Genomic DNA, 12,985 nt, shown 5'->3' on the forward strand with positions numbered 1-12,985 from the left:
ATAAATGTGTGCTCTGTTGGAGGGACTGTTGCCAGATTTTGGGAAAGGAAAACAAGTAAATGTTCAGCTGTGGCTGACGTTCCTTGTTTCCAGTCCCTCATCTAAGTGAATTATACAAGTTTTTTTCTATCATATTAATTGAGGGATTCTCATTTAATAAGCTACATCCAATAAACCCCAAGAATCTTACATCCCTTTGCTTCTATTTATGGCTTAAACAGAATTAAAATCTTTTAGACAGAAAAGACAGAAGATCATATGCTGAGCTGACTAGTAATCAACACACCAAGAGAATCTGATGTAAGTTCTGAGTGATTTAGGGTTTGCTTTAGGTTTAGTAAGTAAAACGGCAGTTTTGGTGTGGTAACAAAATTAAACCTAAGAGTCCTTTTTAAGTACAACTGGAAGTAGTTTTACAGGTATTTCATATTGTCCTCAAGTCAGCACTGAACTTTTTTTTTTCTAGATAGCATGGATCTAAGTATTAGTAAAATACTTTTGGGGTCCTCATTTCTATTGCTGTTCAATGTTTTCCTGGGTTGTGAATGTTTAAATCTACATTTAAATCTACAGGTACCTCTGGAGGAAACGGCCACTTGCCATTCCTGGTTGTTCCTTTGTGTAATCTATTAATTCATACCATGAGGTATCTCTCCCTGGGGAGACCGTAGAGCCCCTTCCAGTACCTAAAGGGCCTCCAAGAGAAGTGGAGAAGGACCTTGGAAAAGGGCCTGGCATGACAGGACAAAGGGGAATGGATTTAAAATGACAGGGGGTAAGTTTAGATGGAATATTAGGAAGAAATTATTTATCAGAGCTTTCTGCTTTCTGTAATCTATTAATTCATACCATGAGGTATCTCTCCCTGGGGAGACCGTAGAGCCCCTTCCAGTACCTAAAGGGCCTCCAAGAGAAGTGGAGAAGGACCTTGGATAAGGGCCTGGCATGACAGGACAAAGGGGAATGGATTTAAAATGACAGGGGGTAAGTTTAGATGGAATATTAGGAAGAAATTATTTATCAGAGCAGGGTGAGGCCCTGGCACGGGTTTCCCAGAGAAGGTGTGACTGCCCCATGCCCGAAGTGTTCAAGGCCAAGTTCGGTGGGGCTTGGAGCAACCTGGTTTAGTGGAAGGTCCATGGTAAGAACTCTCGTTCCTGAAGTTCCCTTCCAACCGCGGCCATCCCAGGATTTAACCAAAGTGGCGATGGCCACAGGCATGCCCACATGACGCGTGAGGGAGGGGGGCACACGCGTTCCCTGGAAGCCCCCCGGCCTGTGGGAGCAGGGAGCGCGCAGCGACCTCCCGCAGCCCGGCCTGAGGGAGCGCTTCTCCCGCCCGCGGCTCCTGTCAGCGGCTCCCGGCCGCCGCCCCGCCCCGGAGGCGGCACCGCCGGGATAGGAGGCACAGGCGAAGGTAGCGCCGCAGCCCTGCTCCCCGCACACGCCAGGATTTGCCCGGGGAAGGTGAGCGGGACATGCCCGGAGCAGCGGCGGCAGCGGCGGGAGCCCGGCGAAGCCAAGCGGTGGCCGCGGGGGGAGCGCGCAGGTCCCCGCCATGGGGGAAAGAAGGAGGCAGAAAGCGGGGAGAAAGGCGGCTTTTCCCGGGAGCTGCGGGGAGCCGGGGGGAGGGTTTGGGTGGGATTGTGTGCTTGGCCCGGGGCAGGTGTGCTCTGGCCGTGGCCGTGCCCTGAGTCACGGCGGCCGCACCGCAGTGCGCTGCGCTGCGCTGCGCGGGGCCGAGGGCCGGAGCGGCCGCGCTCGGCGCTGGAGCGGGGCCAGCAGGCGCCGGCACCTGCCCCGCCGTGTCCGGGCACGGGAGGCGGTGAGCTGCTCCCCGCGGGAGGCGGCTCCTGCTCCCCTTCCCCCAGTCCTTTCCCCCCGTGCTGTCCTTTACGATGACAGCAGGAGGAGGTCCTGTCCCCTTGCCTTCTCCCAGGTGGGACTGCAGAGAAATTCTGTTTCACCAGCAGGCACTGAGCCTTCCGTGCTGTTGCAGTTCCTGTTTCTTGTCATTGAGATGGGTCGGACGTTTGACTTACAAGGCTAATTTAGAAAATTCAGCTTAGGAGATGTTTTCTGTTTTCATTTCTTTTAAGCTGCGTCGTGAATTGCTGTTTATGTATGTATTCATTGTTTTCCAAAGGCCAGAATTTCCTGATGTCTCTCACAGAAACAATTACTCATTTTCATGAAAATAGATGCACTGAATTGCTACTGTTTGGCTGGCTCTGATGATTTTTATTCATCTGCCTGACATTTATGCTGGTCATGACTTGGTGTTGCTAAAAAGCAAAGCTGTTTTTGTCTGCTGACATATGGGTGACTGAGGACTCCTGGAAGATGGAGAGATTCCCAGGGTGGTTCTCTTTGCTGTCCAGAAGGGCTCTTGCTGTAACCACCAGATTTAACAGCACTCCTGCAGATCCATGTCACTGTGGGATGAGCCTCTGGCCTTGAAAAGCTTCTTGCAAAGTTGTTTACCACGGACAATCAGCTAATCTTGCACATTATGGGTTTGTTATTTATTGTTTCCCTCGGCTCAACAGTAAGTCATACCGAAAGGAGAAAAAAAAGAAAGTGGGTTGGTTTTTTTCATCATTGGGTGGGGTTTCTTTAGGTTCTTTTGGATAGATTTGGCTTTTTGTTAGGTGAGGTTTGGGTTTTTTTGTCAGTAGAAAAATTAACTAGACTTAAGGTTGAGAAGCATTTAAATACTTTTTTTGCTGTGAACCCATCTTTTCAAGTCCTCAGTCAGTGTCCTGGGAGGAAAAAGCTCCATCCTAACATGGTTAAGGCATGCCATGCTAAAATCTTATAGCTGCAGGCAGAATTACGAGCAGTGACTCTTTCACTACACTTTTATCAGATGAAAAACTTGTTATCTGAATACGTTTAATATTTTGGAACTTTCAGTGCCACTTGGGCTTTAAAGACAAACATAAATCATGCCCTCCTAGCGCAAGTATGGTCCTTCTCTCCCTGCTGTGTCTGCTTGATGCCTCCTCAGAATATCCTACTCTGCAATAGCAAAGATTTTTCAGTAGGAGCTGTGATTGTAGTTCAGTGTGCAGAAATCTGTCTGAGAACTCCTGCTTTGGAGCTGCCTGTGTTAAAAAAAATTCCTGACCTTCCCATCGCACTGCTGCCTACGGATTGCAGCAGCCATGGAGACCTGAGCCACTGCTGCAGGCACTTGGTGAGTTATTGCCTGTGTCAGTCCCCTCAGTGAGAGGGAGAAATTTTGGGAGAGGAGAGGCAAAAGCTCCTGTAGAGCAGCCAAACCTCTTGCAACCCCATGAGAGTGGAGAAAGGAGAGCAATCTGGCTCCAGGGTTACTGGGGAATTGCTGAAAGAGAAAAAGCATTTGAGACCTTTCTCTTTGCTAGGTGCATTTGTGGCTGTGAGAAATTGGGAGGCCTGTTGAATGGTGTAATCAGAGAGGAGAGAGGAGACTCATCTGAGCCTGTCAGGGCTCAAATACCAGTTCTGAGAATAAAAATCCTGTTCTCAGAATAAAAATCCTCCCTTGGAAAGTGCTGTTACTTTTCCCTCTTGTGTTTCCCTGTTTTTCCTGGCCAGTGCTTTCAGTTTTATGCTGAAACAAGTCTTGAAACCTCAGTTCATCACTGGGCACTTTGCTTTTAAATAGAATAAACTTGTAATCTCTCTTTCTGCCCTCAAATTAGGGAAGAAGCATGACCAAGATGAACTGCATCCTGCTGACTGCCTGCATTGTTCTGATTGCTTTTTGTGGCTCTGGTGAGTAGAAGAGAGGGACTTCGTGGTTTAATGTTATGACAGGGGCTGAGAAAATCATGGAAAGAAATGCCAGAGGGAGGAAAAACAGTGAGAAAGGCCTGGATTATTTAATACCATTGTGGGGAATGTCAGTAACCATCAAAGCAGGGCTCAGTTTCTGTTCTGACTGTCTTGGGTCAGGAGAGAGAGTTGGGGACAGGATGTGGTGCTGCTTAACACAGCAAAAAACGGGTGTTTTGCTGCTAGAAAATGGGATTTCTCTTGTGTGAATTGGAAACCAGTAGAATGAGAGGGAAAGGAGATGGAATTTAAAAAAAAAGGATGGACTAAAACTCAGCAGCAAGTGTCTGTCATTGCCTGGAACAGGCAGTCTTCAAGAGCAGATAAAAGGAGCAAACATTTAATATCTTATTCTGCAGGCACATAATGGTGTTTTTTAAAAAGTGACGTAAATACATGCTTCAAGATGTGCCTTTCAAAATTGCCAGCCTCAATTGGTATCCTGACATAAGCTTGTCAGTTTTAACTGAAGTCTGGGGTTTAACACTTCTAGCTGAAGCCTTGATCTTAATCACCGGGCATCTGTTTTGTGACAATTAGATGCAGATAATGGTTCTTCTTTTTTTGTTTTTTTCTTTTCCTTTTAATAAACTCAGTAGTTTATTATTCAGTAAAGAGAAACCCTTGTTGTCTTAGGTTATACCTTAAGATGTTACCACTGTGACAACAGCCCTTCCGTGTGCAGGACCAACAGCACCTGCTTAACGACTGAGGACACCTGCTTGCAGATTAAATTTGGTATGTACAGTGTCCCACAGACCTAAAATAAACCCACTTGGATCAGTTTTCATTGCCTGGACGCCTCTAATCTGGCCCTAGCATGCATTTCTCAGCCTCACCCAAAAGGAGCTTGCAAATACTTCTGAAGGTCATGCTTATATCCAGGCAATAATGGAATGATTTAGGTAGGTGAGTTGTAGTTGTACAAGCATGTACATAGATACCTTTATATCCATATTGGAAAAAATACACTAACAAATAAACAAGCAAACAAAAACCTACCCAAAGGAGCTGGAAAAAAATAAAGACAGCGTTGACTTTAAAATACAATTTGTTACTCTTTAAAAACAGATAAAGGATGTGTAGCCCACAAAATAAACCTGCAGGTGAAGGGCTGTGTCATTTCTGAATTCACACTATTAGAATAAATTCTCTTTTCCTGAGGGTGAAGTGGTCTGTGTTTTAGGAGGGACATCTTCAACTAGATCAGGTTGCTCAGAGTCTGGCCTTGAATGTTTCCAGGGATGGGGCATCCAGCATCCCCCTGGACAAACTGTGCCAGTGTTTTTCCACCCTTATCTGCTCTTCATGCTCTGTCTTCTGCACATTCTTCACTGAGAGCCTTGTCAAGTGCTGGCTCAGGCTGCGTAGGGCAGTGCTGGAGTCCCCATCTCTGGAGGGATTTAAAAGCTGTGTGGATGTGGCACCTGGGGATATGGGTTAGTGGAGGGCTTGGCAGTGCTGGGTTAAAGGTTGGACCTGGTGATCTCAGGAGGTCTTTTTCAGCCTAAATGATTCTGTGAGTGCAGGCTGAGCTGGCTGGGGATGCCAGGTATCACTCAAGCTCCTCCCCGTATCTCCCAGTGGGTCATTTGGACTGAATTGGGTACACGCTCCTGAATTCCTAGTGAAAGCAAATTTGGAAACTTCTAAACACTTGTACTTAAAAAGCAAGTACATGGCTGTGGCAAAACCAGAACTATAGGGCTGATGCTGGGGGCACAAATGGCCCATGAACTGCAGGACACAAGACTTACCAAAAAGTGTCCCTTCTGGGGAGGGTGAGAGGCCGAGCCCAGTGATCTGTCCCTGAAAGTTTGTGTCGCGTTCTCATTGCCACTTTGATAACAAAACTGGGGGTATGTTTTCTACCTTATTAAGCCACTCCTGTGCAGCATGCTGTGGGTGGGACTGTGGTCAGACCTTCCACTCTTTGTACAGAGTATTTCTTGGTAGGAGGTTTGTGCTGGGTTTGTACAACACATTTCTGGGTGTGGGGTCGAAGAACCAGACCACGCAGCTTCTGCCTCCCCTCACTGCCCCCCGATGCCATGGCAACACAGACCACAAGGCCTCCATCCAATTTCTGTGTTTGCACCATGGGCCCTGTCACAGATGGAGCTTTGCCTTCTCCTCACTGTTTTATTCTTCTAACAGTGGCAGTCCAAGCAGTGCTTCTCTTTCTGTACCAAAAATGGTGTTACTGTCAATACTCTCTTAATCCGTTTAATTTTTTTGTTCCATAGGTAAATTGAGAACTTTCTCCTGCTGGAAGGCATCCCAGTGCAGTGTGAATGAAATCGCTGATTTCTTCCAGTTGGATAATTTTGAATTCTTTTGTTGCCAACACGACCTGTGCAATGAGAGTGCAATTACTGGGGTTAACAAAGCAGCCTTCAGTATTGCTTCTGTAATGGCCATGTTATGGATGCTCCTGTAACAATCCTCATTTGTAAGCTGTCCTTTCAAGATGAAATTACACAAAACCATTAACTCTTTTCTATATTGCATATTTTCAGCTCCTGTCCGTAGGCAGAAACATTCCCTTGTAATTTTGTTTCCCAGGGTTCTGTCCGATAAATCACTGTCTCCATCCATGGGAAGGAGATGTGCGTTGTTACCAGTTATTGGGTGTTTTGATCTGTCCCCATGTTCATGGGGAAGATAAGTTCTTGTGAAGTCATGTTATCTTGTGGAGAACCTGGGCAAACTCCAGTGGGTGATGTGAAGGAGAAGGAACACTACAGCCTTTCTGCTGGAAACTGTCATTTTTTTACCGTCCCATAAACTCTCATTATTTTTGATTGGCATTTCTGTGGGTTTTGATTTCTTTTGCTTTGAATCCTCCTTGTCACAGACCAAGCAGTGGATTTGCCCTCAACACAAGATGTTTTGGATCATAAGTGCACTTTGCTGCAGTCTTTGTGATGAATATTGAAATATTCAGTTTCAAGTCATGTAAACGCTTTGTTCCCATCACTGTACCTTTTTTTTTACAAGTCAATGATATAACCTTGTCAAGTGCTGTTATTTTGGGAGAAAGCATCTACATTTCTTAAACCAAAACCAAAATACTGCTATAAGTGAGAAACACTTTTCCTTTTTTTTTTTATATATATATATTTCTGTGAGCATGTAGACAACCTGTGATAGCTTCTTTTTTTATTTTCCTCATACGTTATCCATGCCTAGGATTTTAAGTGAGCATGTGCTTTGCACTGAGTATTTATTGGTATACTGAAAATCGATTACAAAATGCTAAGGAGTTGAAATGGCACATGTAGGTTACTTCCCCACCTAGTTAGCTTTTGGGTTTTGTTGAAAACAGTGATGTGTAAACTTAACCCTTCAAGCTTCCACCTAGGAGTATTAAAATCTTGCAGAACTTTCTTTCCATAAATGCCAATGCACAGTATAGGTGTGTATTTATATAGCATGAACAAAACCTGCTCAGTCTGTAGGTGTGAGAGGTCTGGAGCTCAAATACTGAAACACTTTACGTTGCTCTGCTCCGTGGTGGGAGTCAGACCGTGGGACGTCTCTGGTACATGGGGACCCTCTCAGTCAGGCAGGATGCCAAATCCTCTTTCTCTTCTGGAGCTGCTGGCATATCCCTGCCAGAGTTGTGTCCATTGCCAATGGGATATCCTCTTCCTGAGGACCCTCGTGACACCAGTGACACCAGTCCACCAGTCACAACAAGGGTGTTGTTCTGAATCCCTGATGTATTCCACAGTGTACCTTTTGGTTGAGCTTATTGTAGCTATGAAAGTGTCCTGGGATCTCTCCCATCACTCAAAGTATGGAAGTTGTCCTGTCTTTGATTAATAAAAATGTCAAAAAAGAAAAACGTGGTGCGTGTGGTGATTTATTGGTATTTACAGCTGGATGGAACTCCAGTTGTTTCCATGGGAGGTGCATCCATGCTTCCCATCCAGAGACTCAGCAAGTTCCAAGTAGACTTCTCTCCTTTCATATTTTTCCCACCTGATTAAAAACAGACACTGGAAGACAGTAATTTCTGCACAATGACTTTTTCCACTGCTGCAGCATCATTTGTCAAACTCAGGCTCATTTCAGGTAAAGAAGTATTAAAGCACTGACTCAATATAAATTGGGGGAAGGTTTGTTAACAGAGAGGTATCTTTTGTTGGACCAGATGATAGATTCCTTATGCTTAAATCATCCTGATGCCAGCATTTTTTCTCTATTATATTGTCAATGTATCTTTTTTGATGGTGGCACTTTTAAACTTGTTTTATTGCTGTATGCTTGCATATATAAAATATTCTCCTGTTTTGATATGTGCAAAAAGGAGCTCTGTATTTCGTGTGTCTAATCTTCAAGCAATCATTTTTACTATTTCTTTTTTGTTAGCCTTGAACACTTTGTCTCATTTATCATACTTTTTTGTTTCTCTTCTAGAAGCAGCCTAAGCAACAAGTCCTTGTGTTTTAAATGTGTTACTTTCTTTTTGTAAATATCAACCAGAACATGGTTTAATTGCTGTAAGGTTTGCATTTTCTGAGTCTGGCTGTGCTGACTGCTGAGCCCTCTCCTGCGGATTGTTAACAGTGACTGCTCCTTGAGTTTTGGCACTTCTCCCCTGCTTCTGCTGTGTTGTGCCCAGATTTGCTCAAAGAGGACCAGTAAAACCAAGAGAGCCATTAAAACCTTGGCTCAAATTTTGAAGTATTAAAATCCGTTCAACTCTGAGTCCACCAGGACCTCCAAGACCTCTGCAAAGCTGTTTTCCCCCTGGTCAGCCTCCAGCCTGTGCTGGTGCCTGGGGTGATTCCCAGCCTTTGGGGGGGGTGTCACAAAGTGGTGCCTGAAACGCAGGGACTCCTAACTTTCGGCCACCCTCCGCGAGAATATCAGCCAGATACTTTGTGTGGTTCAGCTGTGTTCTGTCAGACCCAGGAGAATGCAAGATAAACTCGGGGTGAGCGGCTGTGCCGCTGTGCAAAGCTGTCTGTTGCCCTCTGCAGTGAGTGCTGGGTAACTTGTCGCTGTTGCCGGCGTTGTTTTGGTTTTATTTTGTAATTATCCGAGTGGTTTGCTCTTTTCTGAATTAGTGGAACGACTAAAACCTCATCCTTTGAGTGTGCTTTTTATGCCAATACATATCATTTATGTACTAAGAGCCGTCTGATCCTCCAAGAATATTCTTCCCTACATGTACTTCACAGCTGCTCTCATAACCAGCAGTCTCTTTTTTGGGGGTGGGACACAAGTTATATAGGAACAAGAAGGACAAGGTAACAAATGGAAGCTGCAGCAACAGCAGGAATTCATTCTTGTGATCTCTTTTTACAATCAATTCCTCCTCCAAGTCCTCATGGTGATGACCAGGTGTCCTTTGACTTGAACTTGGGCATGGAGAGACCCTGGATGCCTCCTGGTACTGGTAGGAAAGTGGGGCTGATACACCTGGTTGAGAGGAATTTGGCTTTATCCTGCGTGAAATCCTTCTCTAGTTTTACCATCCCTCATCAAAGATGAGGTGGGATGTCTCTGTGTTATTTCAGGATGCAGGAAATTGTGAAAGGAAGCAGATGCACAGGGAAAAGCAGACAGGCAGAGCAAGCAATTTCCTCCCACTGCTTTTTGGTGTGAGAGGAATGAAGAGGCTGACCAGTGAGCAGCTTTATTTTGTGAAAAGGAGTTGCTAAAATAATAGAACAATCCCAGCAGAGAGCTGCACGTTAAGCAGCTCGCTGCTGCACTAACTGGGGCATCTGGATACTGCTGTTATACAAATATTTAATGCATTTAACAACAGCAGCATTCCTCCAGCTGGAAGAGAGTTTAATGTGTCTGAACCTCTGTGTGTCTCCAGGGGCTTGGATCTCACTGGTAAATACAGTCAGTCCTAAGCTGGCATCACAGCAGGGGAGTTTGGCTATGCCTAAACATCCAAGAAAGCGTTGTTTGTGAGATCCCCACGTTTATTGAGGCAGAAACGAGCACACTGCACTTTCTGCCTCCACACAAGGTGAATATTGCAGGACAGGATATAACAGGATATATGCAAGGTGAATATAACACGACAATGCTAACACCATTCCACATTTTAGAGAGGGAGAAGGGAGTGGCTGATTGGCTGTGAGATCCCCAAAAGAAGTACGTTGTCATCTCCACTCCTGACTTTCCAAGAATAGTTTATACATTGGGATAAAATGAAGACCTGCTGGTGATAATAATTTTATGGGTGTGACAACTTACAGCATAGGGAAAACTGTCCTGGAGCCTAGGAAAAGGTAAATTGAAAATGCTTTTGGTTTCTTCCTCCGAAGTGGAAGGAATTTTAAAAAAGCGTTTGAAGCGAAGTTCCCCTCCAAAATAATGAAATCTCTCCATGTCATCCAGTGTTGGTTCTATTTAAGGGATAAGGAGTCTTGAGTGGATTTTAGATGCTTCTGAATCCATACCCTGGCACCTTGTGAGTCCAATTTAAACCAGCCCCTTACACCATTTTGGTGGATGAGACTGAAGCACGTGCATCCCCGTGTTCTCTTCTCTCACAGATATTCGGAGACGCTGCTGTGGGGCAGGTTTGGAGAAAAGCTATGGAGACACTGCAGGATGGGGATAAAGTCACAAAGGTTACAGGTTGAGTAGATGGATATGGTGAGATTCACTATGGAATTTGTTCTGGAGACTGCTGCAAACCACAGAAACCTTATTCTTCAGAGGATTCTCCAAGGAACGCTCTGCGCCTCATTCAAGCCCACGATGCTGGAGTTCATTCCACACTCAGACTCCTATTTCCAGAGATGCTAAAGTCTTCCAGGGAACTTCAGGTATCCATCACCATCAGCTGTCATGGTTACTAAGTGGTCAAGGCTTGGGTGAGAACATGCACAGCTCGGTGTCATCGTTTAGCTCGCATCAGAAATGAACGACGATAAGAGGGCTGCACCAGGAAAAGATTAAAGTGATTAAAACGACGGCCACATCTTGAAATCTAATGACTTTAGAAGTCTGATGGGTTTCTTCCTTCCTGCTCCCAGTCATGGTTATGCTGTAGGCTCCTGTGAATCGAGGTATATTCTCTGTTTTGTGGGATAAAGTGATGCTTGTCTGGGGAATGGTGGGGCTGTAGGCCAGAATCCAGTGCCAGGTATCTCTAGAAAGCTGCAGTTTGCACACAGATAAAATGACTATCTAAAAGATTACAGAAGGCAAAATAAGAAAGCTGCTGCTGTCAGATATGAGGCACATCTTCCTTTTGTACTTGTATGTTTTACCCCATAGCAAGCTGGAGGTGGTTTTCTTTTTTTCTGCTTAGAAAAAGGCTTTCAATCCAATTCTCTCCCTGAAAGATCAATATAAGTATTGTTGTGAAAACTCCCTTTCCTAATAATACTGCAGCTGGTTTTTCTAGTATGAAAGTGTTTTTATTAATAAATATCTCTCAGTTACATTATACACTGCAATGTACTGAGATGGTGGAATTTTACTGGAGACTTTGGCATTGCTCATGTGTAACTATAACAAACTGAAGGAGAGTCTAACCTGGAACGAACGGCTTTGCTTTGGGGTAATGACTTTAAATTGAAGGAGAACGAATTTAGAGTCGGTATTAGGAAGAAATTCTCTCCTGTGAGGGCGGTGGTGAGGCACTGGCACAGGTGAGCAGTTAATAAATACGTCGTAATGTGTAGGGAGACATATGTCTGGCTTGGAGGTCCCTGCTTCCCCACAGAAAAATGGGAAAAAAGTTGAGGAACACCGGGAGATCAACAGGCCCCCGCGCCAGAGCGCCGTGTGGGAGGCGGGCGGCCCTCCGCGCCGCCAGGGGGCGCTGCGGCGGGGGCGGAGCCTCTCCCGGCGGGCGCGGCCGAGGCTGCGGGGCCGCAGAGGCGGCGGCGACGGGGCCGCGTCGGGGCTGAGGGGGCTCGGCGGGCTCGGGGGCCGCGGCCGCCCCTCCGCCGCCCCGCAGGTGAGTGCGGACATCGCAGCCGCCGCAAAAGCCGTGTCCTCCGCCGTCAGGCCCGCCTGGGCGTCGTCCGGTGCGAGCCCGCCCCGCGGAGCCCCTGAGCGGGGGAGGTGGGGGGGTCGTGCACGCCCATTGCCAGGCGCCGATGGAGCCGGGCAGGAGGGGTTGGAAATGAGGGAGAGGGTGGAAATGACTCCCTGGAGTTCTGTACGCCCCACGCGCACCTGCACTGCTCTGATCTGCTGTTTCGGCACTGGGTCACTCTTACAAAATAGTGCTTTCCTTGTATGTTATAGATATATTTATTATGGAAAATAAGTAATAATTCATACTAATATTTAAATGTGGTCAGTGTGCCTAAGAGGTCGTGCTTATAACAGGTCCAGGTAATAGCTATATAAATCTTCCATTATATTTTTACAGAGTGTTTGGTTTGGTTAACACTGCTTCAGTTTGTGCTGTGTGTTGTATGTTCATGCAGATTTTGGCCAAAATTTTGTCCAGGAGCTTCTAGTTCATATATGGCACAGATCTTTTGAAAGCAAATTTAGGTTGTTCAGCAGAAGAACCAACATCTTGGTGGGTAAAAACAAAAGTGTGCTCATACAAGGAGACAATAATTAAATAAAAATGGATTTTTTTTTAGTGGGTGTGTTTCCAACACTGAATTGTTTCAGGAAATGGGTTTAAAATAATATTAGGCTTAGCTGGGTTTTTACACAGTTTGTTTGTCTGCTGTAGTCCTGTGGCAGAGAGGAGGGAGGGGACTGCCATCACCTTCCTCAGTACTGAGAGTTGGAATGAGCTGCTGCCAAAATCTGTCATGTGCCCCTTGAGCCGGGCCCTGTGGTCTGACTCAGGGCACTGAGGAGGCTGGAAAGTGCCCAGATGAATAATCCATGATTAGGTTTTTTTTAGCTTGATTTGGCTGCAGCTGGTAGGGGATGAGTTAGGAAGGCAAAGCTGCCACTTTTCTTTTTCTAACATCCTGTTGTGATAAGAGCTGGAACCTCAGTTGTACTTTGAGCATCAGGAGGAAGATGTTTTATAAAATGAAGTGGTGTCTGTTGTGTTTTGTGGAAGATAAAGAGTTGAGAGGTTGCAGCTTTAGTTAAAGACTGCAGCTTTAACTTGCTGTCTGTACCTCAGGAAAAAAAAAAGCAAAAACCTTCCTTGGTTGATTTCATCCTGGGTAGGAAAAGCCTGATCAGTTTTGTT

General features: G+C 45.6%; 2 protein-coding genes across 7 annotated transcripts in view; both read left to right on the top strand.

Annotated features, from left to right (window-relative positions):
- Positions 1-1,388: 1,388 nt before the first annotated feature.
- Positions 1,389-7,606, top strand: LOC309573971 (CD59 glycoprotein-like). 2 transcript variants are annotated; one of them, XM_082283251.1, is made up of 5 exons: positions 1,419-1,467; positions 2,917-3,199; positions 3,690-3,762; positions 4,459-4,560; positions 6,069-7,606. In XM_082283251.1, the coding sequence occupies exons 2-5, from the start codon at positions 2,999-3,001 to the stop codon at positions 6,260-6,262; spliced, it is 570 nt and encodes a 189-aa protein (XP_082139377.1). In that variant the 5' UTR covers positions 1,419-1,467; positions 2,917-2,998; the 3' UTR covers positions 6,263-7,606. The 2 variants fall into 2 exon arrangements, with proteins under 2 accessions (XP_082139378.1, XP_082139377.1); XM_082283252.1 differs by lacking the exon at positions 2,917-3,199 and having other exon boundaries at positions 1,389-1,467.
- A 4,061-nt stretch (positions 7,607-11,667) lies between these two features.
- Positions 11,668-12,985, top strand: part of LOC309574396 (uncharacterized protein) — a 34,254-nt gene continuing 32,936 nt past the window's right edge. For all 5 annotated transcript variants that reach the window (XM_082284047.1, XM_082284049.1, XM_082284050.1 and 2 more), the window contains exon 1: positions 11,668-11,770. The gene's annotated coding sequence lies outside the window, so the exon portion shown is untranslated. The remainder of the gene's footprint in view (positions 11,771-12,985) is intronic.

Source organism: Coloeus monedula, assembly GCF_965178545.1.
Source record: "Coloeus monedula genome assembly, chromosome: 6".
In the NCBI taxonomy this organism is placed as follows: domain Eukaryota; kingdom Metazoa; phylum Chordata; class Aves; order Passeriformes; family Corvidae; genus Coloeus; species Coloeus monedula.

What these genes read in the sequence shown, in the direction of transcription:
- LOC309573971 (XM_082283251.1), top strand. Translation starts at nt 2,999, where the DNA reads ATGCCTCCTCAGAATATCCTACTCTGCAATAGCAAAGATTTTTCAGTA. An exon ending in GCCACTGCTGCAGGCACTTG is followed by an intron (nt 3,200 to 3,689) that starts GTGAGTTATTGC and finishes CCCTCAAATTAG; the next exon opens with GGAAGAAGCATGACCAAGAT. An exon ending in GATTGCTTTTTGTGGCTCTG is followed by an intron (nt 3,763 to 4,458) that starts GTGAGTAGAAGA and finishes TTGTTGTCTTAG; the next exon opens with GTTATACCTTAAGATGTTAC.